Source organism: Mirounga angustirostris, unplaced genomic scaffold (assembly GCF_029215605.1).
Source record: "Mirounga angustirostris isolate CCGP_5_RB_7025 unplaced genomic scaffold, mMirAng1.0.hap1 SCAF_11, whole genome shotgun sequence".
In the NCBI taxonomy this organism is placed as follows: domain Eukaryota; kingdom Metazoa; phylum Chordata; class Mammalia; order Carnivora; family Phocidae; genus Mirounga; species Mirounga angustirostris.
Genome location: NW_026991719.1, coordinates 26,667,347 through 26,681,015, shown reverse-complemented (window position 1 = coordinate 26,681,015; position 13,669 = coordinate 26,667,347). Strand labels below are relative to the sequence as shown.

Here is a 13,669-nt window from a genome sequence, read left to right as displayed (position 1 = left end):
GTTGTTTTAAATTAAATTAACTGTCAGGCCGTTCCACATCACTGGCAATACCTGGTAGCAAGGGTGGGGAGCTCTGTGATCCAAGATCTCTTTACTGCTAATGTTTTTTTTCCCTCCCCTCTAAGGAGGCTTGCAGGGGATGGATGATGCTCTGTAATTGGTATTCTGCATTTTGTGGATTATAGTTCAGTTAACGTGTCCGTTAGAAATACATTTTGCCACAAGTAAGAAAACATCTGACCAACTGTATGTCAGCCACATTGGGGTCGATATTTTCGTATAATATAACCAGACTTGTGGAGACAGTAGAGAGCTAAGGAAGAGTTCCAGGATGTGGCATCGGAGATGTGGGCCTCCCTCTGTTCTGCTGTACCATCTTCAGCGACAGATATTTGACCTCATGGTTCCATGATGACTGCTGTCTGTCCCCCTGGCAGGAAGAAGGAGAAAGGACCTTCCCCCTCTGAGGCTCTTCGTCGTTCAGCTTGGAAAAGGACACCCTTCCCTGCAGATATCTTAAGCATTGGTCAAAACTCTGTCCCCTTCGTTGCCCCTGGCTGGTTTGGGGAGAATTGAGACCCTCCAGCCTTTGTAGTAGAGAAAGGCCAGGGAGAAAGAATTTGAAACCGAGTGTTTAGTGAACCAACCTTAGAGAATCTGCACAATTAAATACACTCGACTCCTCTTTCTCCCTCATAAGCATTCTCTTGAGATGGCCTTTTTTCTTTCTCCCTTCATTCCAATTCCATTATATCTTGGAAAAGTCTTGATATCTTTGTTAGGGGTGTTTCAAAAAAGAAGCCCCAGCTTCTGCTCTAAGGGGTAAGCAAGAGAATCAGCCCAAGTGATTCACCCACAGCAGTGGGAAATGGTCTTGTTCGAAGAAAAATCAGTAGAATTGATGTCATCAGCAGCTGAAACGTGGCACAAGTAGGCAAGTTCCTTCCAGAATCTCATTCAATTCAGACCACTTTTATTGCGCACCAGCATTTCTGGCCCTGGGTGCAGTAAACTAAACACAATCTCTTCTGAAGTCCCCAGGTTTCTTTTCTCATCTTGTCTTCTTCAAGTGTAGGAATGAACGGTAAAGCTGCTTCTAATTTGTCATATCATTCATTTTTATCTGTATTGGTATAGATCTTATTTTTACTGATACTGAGTATTTAAATTCACTTTTAGCCTTTGTGGGCTCACTTAGAAATCTTAGTGAATTTAGGTGTTAGTGAATTGTTAGTGTTCTTTATGAAACTTAGTGTTTCATAAATAATATGCCTTATATGGAAATTTTTCATTTCCATTAACCTTAAAAACGTTCACTGGAATACACTTTAAGTCATGTTGAAAACGACTTTTGTGTTTGGTATATAAAAATTGTACACGACCATCTGTTGGCACTGTATGTTTGTGTATGTATATAAGCATGCTCACATAACCAGAGTTTTCTGTGTGGGGCACTACTTGGCACATCGCACATAGCCAGGAAATGCGTACTGGTTTTGTGCGAGTGAATTGTGTCTTTTTGTTTTCCCACGTTTTTAGAAGCCTGCATCTTTAACCCATGAGCTTAGTACACGGTTAGGCCCATACTAGGTGCTTAGATAAATGTTAATTGATGACTTAAAGATGTTTAAGTATTGTTACTTGATGAAATGTAATCAGTAGACTAGGGTTTTTGTTCTGTCTTCCCATCCATTCTCATACTAGAAAAGTCAATGTATTAAGGCAGTATTTTTGGTGGCAAAGCCATTTAGTTTGAATGCGTTAGTAAAAGGTGGAGTCCAAAGAATTAATAGCTGGGAAGTTTTTGGAAAACCCAGTTAGAGCTGTTTCCATAGAGTGATCTGAGTGAGAGCCAGATAACAGCTTGTTATTGGAGGAACTTGACAGTAAGAGTTTTGACAAGGACAGGAAAAAGACGATGTAACTGAAGGGTAAATGTCCAGGTTTGGGGAAGAAAAAGGGCATGGTCTTGCTGAGGCTGGAATCTAAAATGAAATGCCTTCTGGGGCCAGACTCTGGCTGGGTGGGACCTGGGGCAACCTGAAAAGCTTCTGTTAGGGTAAATGAGCCTGGCTTCTCCTGTTGTCATGCAGGAAAGTGAGTCTTCACCTTCTTCTGGAGAAATGGGACCATGGGAATTCTCCAAATTGTTAACTCTTGGCAAGTCAGTCAGCACTTCGAAAAACCATTACCGTGAGCCAAAACCAACCAAACAAACAAAAACCAAAACCCCATCTGCTGACTAAAATCTGCCAGTTTGTGAGCTCTGGTCTCTGGTTACCAGAGAAATAATTGAAAGAGTTCAAGAATTTTGGGAGAAAGATCACCTGTTGAAATCCTGGAAGATAAGGGTGGTAGTGGTGGTGGGGGGAACAAAACAAAAAAGCAAGCTGAGAAGCTGAGATCCAGGTAGGAACTTGAGAATTTAGGGAAATTTTGTTGAGTCATTCTATTTTTTTTTAAGATTTTATTTATTTATTTGACAGAGAGTTAGCGAGAGCAGAAACAAGCAGGGGGTGTGGAAAAGGGAGAAGCAGGCTTCCTGCTGAGCAGAGAACCCGATGTGGGGCTTGATCCCAGGACCCTGGGATCATGACCTGAGCTGAAGGCAAACGCTTAACTGACTGAGCCACCCAGGCGCCCGTGTTGAGCCATTCTAAAACTGGAAACCGAGGAAGATGAGGCTGCTTGCTTTAAAGGAAATGAAGCAAATTACTGCCATTTCATTTCATCATTAAATAAAGTTTTCCACAAATTCCCCAACTGTGAGAAAGGAGGGTGGATTTGAAATAGGCAGCATCAAGCATATTACACAGAAAAAGTACGCTTCCAATCCAAAAAAAAGTAGGGCATACAATTTTTGAAAAAATGATTTGTGGGGGGGCGCCTGAGTGGCTCAGTCGGTTGAGCATCCGACTCTTGGTTTCAGCTCAGGTCTGGATCTCAGGGTCGTGGGATCAAGCCCCAAGTCCACCCCGTGGAGCACAGAGTCAGCTGGAGATTCTCTCCCTCTCCCTTTGCCTCTCTCCCTACTCACTCTCTCCTCTGTCTAAAATAAATAAAACTCTTTAAAAAAAAAAATTACTTGTGAATTCAGTTATATGAAAAGTGGTACAGAGGTATAAAAATTAAGTCACATTTGATAAGTTAAAATGACTCACCTTTATTATAAAGAGTACGATTTAATTAAATCATCTCTGCCCCAGAGAATCTGGGATGTGTGTTCATTTCCGAAGAGAGAGTGCGGTGAGATTGGTTAATTAATGAAGTTGAAAATAGAGTGGAGGGCGCCTGGGTGGCTCAGTTGGTTAAGCGACTGCCTTCGGCTCAGGTCATGATCCTGGAGTCCCGGGATCGAGTCCCGCATCGGGCTCCCTGCTCGGCAGGGAGTCTGCTTCTCTCTCTGACCCTCCTCTCTCTCATGCTCTCTGTCTCTCATTCTCTCTCTCTCAAATAAATAAAATCTTTAAAAAAAAAAAAAAGAAAAGAAAAGAAAACAGAGTGGAGGGAGACGTCCTGAGTTGACTTGTCCGTGTTAGGACGGAGGAACACCCATGGGAGAGCAGTGACTGAAGGTTCTGAGTCAAAGAAGCGGGGAGCGGTCCTAGTGCCCAGCCATGAACTCTGGCAGTGGGCAGACAAGAAGGGAAGTGCACTGGCTTCATTTGGTGTGGTTATAGTTGGAGTACCAAGAAGATGACAAGTCACGCTGATGGGTGATGGACGACCAATTTCGTGACCTTGCTGACTGAAGCGCCTTCTGATGATAAGGATGGCAAATAAGGAAGTGCTTAGGGAGAAGAGTTTTTTTCAGTGAGTTGACAGAAGGAAAAAACAGACTAAATATGGAATTTGGGAGTAGGGAACGAAAGGAAGGATTTACATTCTTTGGGTATGCTGGCCTGGCACTTAAGCCTTCACTCTGTTTTCTGCGCCTTATCTCACTCCCAAGCTTAGTTACTCCTCACTCCCCCGTGTCTGGTGCAGCTTCTCCTGAGATTAGCCTCCAGCCTTCTATCAGGATGAAGCAGGAGGTGGTTGGGATGCTTGGCGGCGTAGGGTGGGGGAGAAAGTGTTTAGGGGTCTAAAGACAAGCACTGCTTGTATCTTCAGCCACATTACAGCCTTCAGAGGAACCTGCAGCCTCTCATTTTTGAGACGCTTTGGTGGAAGAAGTTGGCGTGCTGCTTCTTAGCCCCCAGCCCCTCAACTTGCCAGTCTTCCCCTCATATTAATTTCGATTTGGGATTTCTCTGGTCTCCTAAATCACCACCACCAGATCATCTACCAGGGTTCCAAGATACTGGAGCTCTGGTCTGTTCTCTTCTCCTCTCCAGTTTTGTGTCTTTTCTTTTGGGCAGATGTCAGTTTTACTTCTTTTACTGTCGTCCAAGTAGAGTTTTCGGGAATAAGGACAGAGAAACGAGGCTGTTCGATCTGCCTTGTTTCACTGGAACTCCCAAGACCTCCCTTCTTACAATGATGTGCGGAGCCCCGCAGCAGACCTCTTCCTGCCTGCCTGTCAGGCCTCGTGGGAGCCATTCTTCCTCCTTGCTGCCTGAGATTTCGGCAATACCGACCTTCTTAGGATTCTTCATGGTCCCTGCTCTTGTCTACTTGGGAGCCTCCTTTATACGTGCTGGCCTTTTATAGTGTTTTGTTCTCCCCCTCTTTACCTGGTTAACCCCCATCACCCTCCAGATCTTTGCTAAAACCTCACGTTCTCAGCCAAGCCTGCCTGGCCTGTGGTTCCCTCCTTGGGTTGGAATGTATTGAAAACAAAAAAAAAAGGAAAGGAGAGATGGAATGATTAGGGGCAGATGGAGGTCTTTTAAGAAAGCTATAAACCAGTTCGGCTTAAACAGTTTTTTTAATCATTAGTATCAGGTTGTATGTATTTTTTGGTGGGCAGGGTTTTGAGAATTGGCCCCCCAGTCCTTTCTCCTCAGAAGCTGAAGTAAAAAGAACGTGGGACAGCAGCGTCACCAGGAGTCAGCTATCTGGGGGACATGTCAGGCTCCCCAAATGGCATTTATTTATTTATTCATTCATTCAATCATTCGTTTTTTACATAATGTCTGCACCCAGTGTGGGGCTCGAACTCACAATCCCGAGATCAAGAGCCTCATGCTCTACTGACAGCCAGGCACCCCCCAAAATGGTATTTAAGATACACAGTTCTTAAAACTTTCTGTGGGCCACTTGTTACAGAAGCTGCTTTCTCAACAAATCTTTTACCAGAGCGGGAACTGCTGGGAGCAAGACTAATTTGAGTTTCAACTCTTTCAGGGGAACGATGTTGCCAAGAAGTAGTGAGAGTCGGCTGAGGGAGGCCAAGCCAGAGAAGGGAGCCAGAAAGGCCTTGAGCAACCCACAGTCAGGATTTTGTGCTATTTTTCATTTCACAGTGGAACTTCTCAATTTTGTATTTTTTATTTTTGGTTTATAACCTGTTTCCCTCTTTTGCAGTTTGAAGGCTCCCACACTGGTACCACAGTGGAATACTTTGTTGCTTCTCTGCTTCATTTTTTAGAAAAATTCTAGAGAGTAATACCATTTCACTTCTGGAAACATAACTCAGTAGTAATTATAAATTCATAGACTCGGCTTTCTGCAGTTGTTGCGAGTATGAGTGTGTAATTCCTACTTATCTCTGTGTTGATTTATTTTATCCCCATTTGAGTAAAGCTCTGTGTTGATGATGAGGTTTTAATGAGTTTAGATTTTAAAAGGCCTAAAATATATTTTAAAAAATTATAGGTTCAGTAAAATGTAGTAATGCACCTCTTCTTTTTCGGCTGATTTTTTAAAGATATGTTCCAGAGGGGCGCCTGGGTGGCTCAGTTGGTTAAGCGACTGCCTTCGGCTCAGGTCATGATCCTGGAGTCCCGGGATCGAGTCCCGCATCGGGCTCCCTGCTCAGCAGGGAGTCTGCTTCTCCCTCTGACCCTCCCCCCGTCTCATGTGTTCTCTCTCTCTCTCTCTCAAATAAATAAATAAAAAATCTAAAAAAAAAAAAGATATGTTCCAGAAATCCTACCTGTTGTTGAAGAGTTCCCAGTAATTCTACATTGTACTCTAAAACTTCTGAAGCCTGGACATCTTGGCTTAATTTGCTTGCAAGAAAGACTTGGTTTAAATTACTCAGTTTATCTCAAGCCTCATTAAGACCCATGGTTCTTGTCCGTTCTAGTGAGTTTGAGCTGGCAAGAATACTTGCCATGTGGAGAGTCCATTAGAACACTCTAGGAAGAGTGAGGCTGGGGAATGAATGCAAGACATAATCTCATATGTAAAAATGTGCCACCTTCCTATAGTGGACCGGCGGGGAGGGGGGGCGGCCTTGTCTTGGCTTCTCTGGAAAACGATTAAAATAGACATGCAGTAGTAGTTTAATTCATACTGTATGCCAAACATTCGAGTTGGAACTGCACCAAAAATGATCATACTTCCTCTAAATTGTATTTTTCACTCATGATCACCTGACTGATTTGGATTACATTTCTTCTGGGAAACAGACTTGGTAGGAAGAAACAAAGACCACAGTGCTAATTTATCTGTTGGAATAATCTTTGGCCATCCAGCTCTTTCCACTCATTAATTTTATGAGATCATTATCATTCTTTCTACCTGATAGATAAACATACTAAAACTTTGGGCCTTTCTAAAAAGTCTCCACAAGCCATTGGAAAGCTGGACTGAAATACTCCTTGTTTTAAAGTCTAGACCTCAATTCAGTCAGAGATAGCAACATTTTTGAAGTGTGATCAAATGGCAGAACACAGCCGTAAAACTAAAAGGAAAAATACAAAAAAAAAAAAAAAAAAAAGGAAACGAAAGGGCCTAATGTTTTATTTCTCTATTTTCTAAGTTTTCCCTTGACTTTAAATGCTGAGGTGTTTTTCACTATTTTTGCAAGAGCATGTCCTATATGTCTAGATTTGTGACCTGAACTTGAGCTGTCGTTCCTCTTTTCTGGAATTTGATACCTTCAACCAATACCTTCCACAGAATGGAACTAAAAATCTTCGAACAGAAATAGTTACCAAAATCAAGAGAAAGTCACAGTCTAACCAAAGGGGCAAACCGCGCCGCCCCCCCCCCCATTACTTGTTTTGTGCTTCAGAATAAAAGCCAAATGGGCCATGACTTTAGTAGCTGGTGATTCAAGTTGAGACGGTAGATGGTTTGATATGTGCCCTCGTTCCTTAAGTTTCTAGATTTCTCTATTTTTAGGCTAGAACCAGCCCTGGTTAAAATAATTCAAGTCATGTAGAGGAATGTTCACTTCAGCATTTTTATCCTTCTGAAGTGTGCTTTCTACCAGCTGCCATGGAAACATTGTGTAACTCGTTTCTTGGATAGTCTCACTCCTCTCGAGTTCCGGTTGTTGAGCGCTGGTGAGCTCATTACAACTTGGATCCAAGTCCTGGAAAGGCAGCTCCCAGGGAAAGTGGAGGCCAGCATCCCACGAGGGACAGGGGGCTTTTGCTTTATGGGGCGTGCGTACTTGAGCTACCAGGTCAGCACTCGCCTCCGCCCAGGACAGTGTCACTTTGTCCACAGCTGTGCCACGTCTCGAGGTTTCTGTGTGCATCCTCCACGCTTTCACGAGGCAGAGACTTAACTCTTCCAGCTGTAAGCCAGAGGGAGTGGTGCTGCAGATTCCTAACAACACATGCAGACTCCAACAACACAGATGGTTATCTCTCCTGAGTAAGGCTTCCAGGCCACCAGAACTCTGTTGTAATTCAGTGATGGTTACTGGATAAAAATGTGGATGGCTTCTGCTGCGTTCTGATGAAAAGTAGGTATTTTCCTAGCTTCTTTCTTCTCCGATTTCCAAGTCACTGAGAACAGTGGTGAGGTTGGACCAGAGGGCATAGAAGCCTGGCAGCAGAAGGCAGTGGGTTGGGAGTATGCTGAATGGGTGTCGGAGAGAATGAACTCGGGGCAGAATGCTGTAGTTAGGAGGACTTGGAAGGGAACAAAGTTTGAAGTGCTTTGGGGAAGCTGAGAGCCCTGCTAAAGCAGGAATATACCAGATGCTTGTCTCAGATAGTATTCCGTAGTGAACCACACCCTGAAACAATCAGATCATCCTCGCCTCTCCCACTTGGATCTGTAGCTTCTGGTGGAATTTGCCAGTTCTTGAAATAAACTGAAATACAGTTGAAGCTTCTGACCTCATTTAGATCATTTGTGCTGAATTCTGAATAGAACCAGGAAAATTGGGAAGGGGGTAGAATTGGGGTCGTAAGAGAAGGATCTTAGTTTTAGGAAAGAAGGAAGATAGTAGGAAATGAGACCAATGAGTTAAGAGGCATTTGAAAAGGAGGATTAGAAAGAAAGAGAAAAAGAAGAGAAAGTTTTTGCTAGTATCTTCTGCTAAGATGTGTGACTGACACACAATTCATACACCACACTTGAGTTGAAGTCAATAAATGAAAGGAAATTTGGAGTTGGAGGCCTATTCCTTGGAAACTGCTACGGGATGGTGGTAAGGAAAGAGTGCTCTGTACTTGACGAGGGGTGTTTCTGTGTTTCTGTGTTGCTTATTTTATAAAGAGGCAAAGGGGCTTATTTCTGAGCGTGCGAAGGAACTCTGCACTACCAAGTATAAGGCAAGTCTGATCAGACTGGCGAATGGTGTGACACCACTTTGGAGGGGAGGACAGGAATTCGTGTCTTGTGGACATGAGTTGGCTGAGACCACCCAAGAAGGTAAGCAGTGATGACTAGGGAAAAGAGACAAAGGAAGAACCACTACTCTCAAGGGAAAAGAGACATTGAGGGACAATCAGAGGGATGGAGGTAAATCAAGTTCTACCAAGCAGAGAACAAACTCTAGGGAAAAGTTAATTCACTTGGAGAAGGAATCTGTTCCTATTGCCTTTGAGGACACTTTTAGACACCTTTAATATATTGAGTACTTTTTTATTGGTGTTCATCATAAACAAGAGACCCACAAATACATCCCAGAGGTGAATTTTTGGTCTAATTGATCATGATTGCCATTAAATAATCTGGTAAAAGCCCACAAAATGGAACTTAGAAAGACAGAAAAGCAAAAGACAACACAGGTCTTTGTGCAGAGTTCATACTTGAATTTCAACAACATGGAACAAGTAACTTTGTTAAAATGTACAATTAAAGAATTGATTGTACTCGAGGGTCCGTATGGATCACCTGGGATCTTGTTAAAATGTTGATTCTGGGGACACCTGGGTGGCTCGATTGATTAAGCGTCTGCCTTCAGCTCAGGTCATGATCCCAGGGTCCTGGGATCGAGTCCTGCATCGGGCTGCCTGCTCGGCGGGGAGCCTGCTTCTCCCTCTGCCTGCTCCGCATGCTACTCCCCCTGCTTGTGTGTGCTCTCTCCCCCTCTGACAAATAAAGTCTAAAAAAAAATCGTTTAAAAAAATGTTGATTCTGATTCATCGATCTGGGCGGGGCCTAAGACTCTGCATTTCTAACAAGCTCCAAAGGGATACTGATGCTGTTGGCCTTCGAAGCACACTTTGGCTAACAAGGACCCACACAGGTACTCTTTGGGACGCCTTGGTAGCCATGCTAAGTTAGACGTAGTTTAACTTATCCACACCTACCTACCAGTTTATAATGAAAGCAAGTCTCAGAACTAGCTCTTTCACAAAAGAACATTTATTAGCCACAGGGCACAGAACAGCCTTAAGGCGAATGCAAAAGGCAGAGTGAAGTCACAGCCCTGCCTTCGTGAGTGCTTGGCGGATGAGCACACTAGCCCGGGCCCCTCTAACAAAGTGGTTCTCAGAGTGCGGTCCCTGGACCAGCAGCATCAGAATCACATGGAAACTTGTTAAGAGATGCACGTTCTCAGACTCTCTCCAGATCTACGGAATATCTGGGAGCGGGGTCTGGGAATCTGTTTTTTAGCTCGCGGCCCCACCCCGGTAATTCTGATGTATGCTCAAGTTTGAGAATCGCCGCTCTAACAGCAGGATTCTGTGGAGCATCTCACTGAATTCAGGCAACCAACAGTTCAGTGAACTACAGGTGGACATTTTGGAATCCAGCCCAGGGCACCGTTTCTGTAGGTGGAGAGTCTGATCGATTCTTCTCATATCCTCATAATCAAAGGGCAGAGACTGTGTCTAAACCCGTTTCAACAGTCCTCCTCTTTGGCAAACCACTAATATCACCAAAGCAAACCTGTCTAACATTAATTAGGATAATTTATGAATCCCTTGGTGGAATCGGAGCTAAATATAGCTGAAGTACTTAGGGTGGCCACCTCTGGGGTGAGGCTTTTTTGATGAATTGCTAGCCAACCACCCCTAGAGCATGCATGTCTGATTAAGGCAGCTGACCACCTCTGCAGTGTAACTTAAGCTAACACATACACACACACGTCATATTGTACTGTCCACGTGAGGGTTTACTTTAAACTCTTAAAACGTGCTTTACAAAGGCGTCATCTACACACGATAAAATGCATCCCTTTGAAGTGTATAGGTAGAGTTTTGACAAATGCATACACTCAAAAACCTCCACACCAATCAAGATATGTAACATTTCAATCACCTAAAAGATAACCTTCTGTTTTTTTAAAGTCTGTTACCCACCCTGACCCCCCACTCCAGGCTGCCAACGTAGTGTGGTCTTCCGTCAGCGTAGGTGACATTTGCCTGTTCTAACTTTTCACATAAGTGGTGTCCACCAGTATTTCCTCTTCTCATCTGGCTGCTTTTACTCAGCACCATCAGTTCTGCGGGACGGTTGATGTTGGTGAATTATCAGTATTTAGTTCCTTTTCACTGCAGATGAGTGTCCCACGGTAGGACTCTGCCACAGTCTGTATTCCTTCTCCTGATGATTTGTTGCCAGGTTTTCGCTGTTAGGGATAAAGTTATTACTTTGGACACTCACATACACATCTTTCTGTGCACATGTCTGTATTTCTTTGGGGTAAATCTCCAGGAGTGGAATATTTGGGTCCGAAGAGAGATGTATGTTTAATTCCGTAGGAAGCTGCTGAACTGGTTTTCCAAAGTGGAAATACTGGTTTACGTTCCCACCGGCACTGTGTTGAAGAGTTCCAGTCGCTCCACATCCTCGCCAGCATTTAGTACTGTCCGTTTTTTGGGGTTTCTTTATTGTCAGGCTGGATATTTTCAAATACATGACAGACATTGTTCTTCTGTCCCCTAATTTCAGTTGAGGTGTTTGCGTTAGGTCTCGGCAAAGGCCCTACAGCTAATGATGTTGACCCGGGCAACTTGGATATGCATGACCTCATTTCTCTTTCCTGAGCCCCGGTCAGAATTGGTTTTGCGGCTGCCATGTGATTGTGGCAGTTGGACATTTGCCGGTGTGTTTTGTTCTCTCTCTCTCTCTCTCATTCGTCTGCTCATTTATTCATTGCGTCTGTCGGTTGTTCAATAGCTGTAGTAGACTTGCTTTTTCAGAGAGCAGTTGTCTATTAAGTCCCTGGGAAGAAGTAGGAGACAGAGTACTTGTCCTCAAGGAGCTTTTTGGAACTGGGTTCCCGAAACCCAGCTCGACAGACATGCCAGCAAAGACAGAAAGCCCAGTGTATTTCAAGGCTTGCACACACTTGAGTGAGGGCATCATGGAAATAAAGCTCAGGGCTGGGTCAGGCGAGTGGGGGGCTTGATAGACAGGTGGCTTAGAAACCACAGTAGCAGAGATTGTTGAGACGTTCATCTGTGCTCAGTATTAGAATCGTGGCACCTTAGAATATAAACTAAATGTTTATTTTAGTCCTGATTACATTTTAAAATACATCTCACGCGCACAGACACACACATACGTTGGATCAAAAATTCTCAAAATGTTGACGGTGGCTCTCTTTGTGTCATGGGATTATGGGTGATTTGTTTACTGGATTTTATATTTTTCTTTGATTTCGAAATTTGCCACAGTGAGCACGTGTAACTTTTACAATCAGAAAAAAATATTAAATGGGTGGTGGGTGTTAAGGAGGGCTCGTGTTGTGATGAGCACCGGGTGTCGTATATAAGTGATAAAGCACTAATACTGCACTGTTTGCTGACTGACTGGAATTTGAAGAAAAACTTGGGAAAAAACACGAATATCATCAGCAAAATAAATCCAAGACTAATTCCTTAAAGCCTAGAGCTCTTCCACTGTGATTTTAAATTACACAAACATGCTTTTCATGTACCTGAGATCTTTGTCTTAAACTTTTATCTTTTCTAGAAGACCTCCTCTATTTTCATTAATGAAATGTTCTTTTCAATAAAAAAGTCATCTCTACTTAAAAAAAACAAACCGCAGACCCCCCAAAAGTATGATATTGCCGCTTGATTGTTTGCTAAGTTCTAATAGCTATTTCAAAAATAACCTTCCTTGTTCTCTTGAATCTTGTGTAGCAAAGATCCTCTCCAGTAGAACCGAGGTTATCGTCTAGAAGAAAAAAAAAAATGCCTGTCTGTCTCTTCCCTTTCAGGAACAAGGAACATGGATGCCCAGTGTACTCATTCATAGAATTTAGTTTGCGTGATCATCAGACAGCAAAGAGACTTTTTGTTTGTTTGCTTGTTTTTGCTTTTTCCCCAAATGGGCAGAATTTTCACCTCCCAAAACGTGGGGCATATGTACAAGAGATTTTCCTAAGTTACTGTTGTTGTTGTTTCCAAAACAGTGGGAGTTTTTGTGTTTTCTGTTGAAATAACAAATGATCTTTGTTTTGTCCCTTTTTTCCTCAGCTGACCTGAATAATGTCAGGTTCTCAGCTTATAGGACTGCCATGAAACTCCGAAGACTGCAGAAGGCCCTTTGCTGTGAGTATTAACTGGTGCCTGAAACACATGATGGTTCCTCTTGGCTTTTAAAAAAAAAAAAAAGTGGGTCCAGGGGTATTTCCACTTGGAGAGGGGAGAAATAGCTCTCGCAAGTCCAGCTGTAACATAGAATTCCCTTTTTAAAAATCTCTTTGGCCTCGTGTGCCCTAAACTGTTTTGTTAGACTGTTAAGAATCTCTCCTGTCACCATTCATTCCTCAGCTACTGATGTTGAATTGATAAGATATTGATAATTTATATTTTCCAACTAAGGGCACTGGCATCCAGAGTTACCTTTATGAAACTTGAAATCTTTCCCCCTCTCCTACCTTTATTTCTTCTTCTAAAATGTATTTTAATGGTATTCTACATCTGCCTTAGCCAAACCACATTGCGCAGGTGTGAGTAGGTTATTAGCTTGAATGCCAGGGTTCGGATGGATGCTGTGATGGAGGACAGATGACAGGTTAGTTTCTCTGCTTTTGCTCATTATCATACAGCAGTGGGGGAAGTCTGGAAGTGTCCTGTAGTTCCATGTCTTCATCTCATGGTTTATGTATAACCATCCGTTATCATCACAGTTAATTAGAACATGTTGTTTGAAGGCCTGATTGATGATAGAGCCATGAAACAGACAGGCATTGCCCCAGTCCCTACCCTGATGGCCCTTGTAGTCTAATGAGGGAGATTAAGGGTGTTCATAAAGTCTGGAAACATAGGTGAATGTATATAAGATCATTGTGAATGTGCACAGTCTGTTAAAAAAGAGAAATCAAGTGATACCGTGTCTTTGCCACACTTGATGGGCACCTGGAGGAAAAGTGAAGAGATGGTTTCAAAGGCCTATATTTAGCCGTGTGACA

At 43.2% G+C, this 13,669-nt stretch overlaps 1 protein-coding gene across 14 annotated transcripts in view; it reads left to right on the top strand.

Annotated features, from left to right (window-relative positions):
* The window catches only part of DMD (dystrophin), a 2,113,108-nt gene that overhangs the window by 1,994,111 nt on the left and 105,328 nt on the right, over positions 1 to 13,669 (top strand). For all 14 annotated transcript variants that reach the window (XM_064573900.1, XM_064573902.1, XM_064573903.1 and 11 more), the window contains one exon: positions 12,732 to 12,806. In XM_064573900.1, coding sequence (XP_064429970.1) covers positions 12,732 to 12,806 — 75 coding nt within the window. The remainder of the gene's footprint in view (positions 1 to 12,731; positions 12,807 to 13,669) is intronic.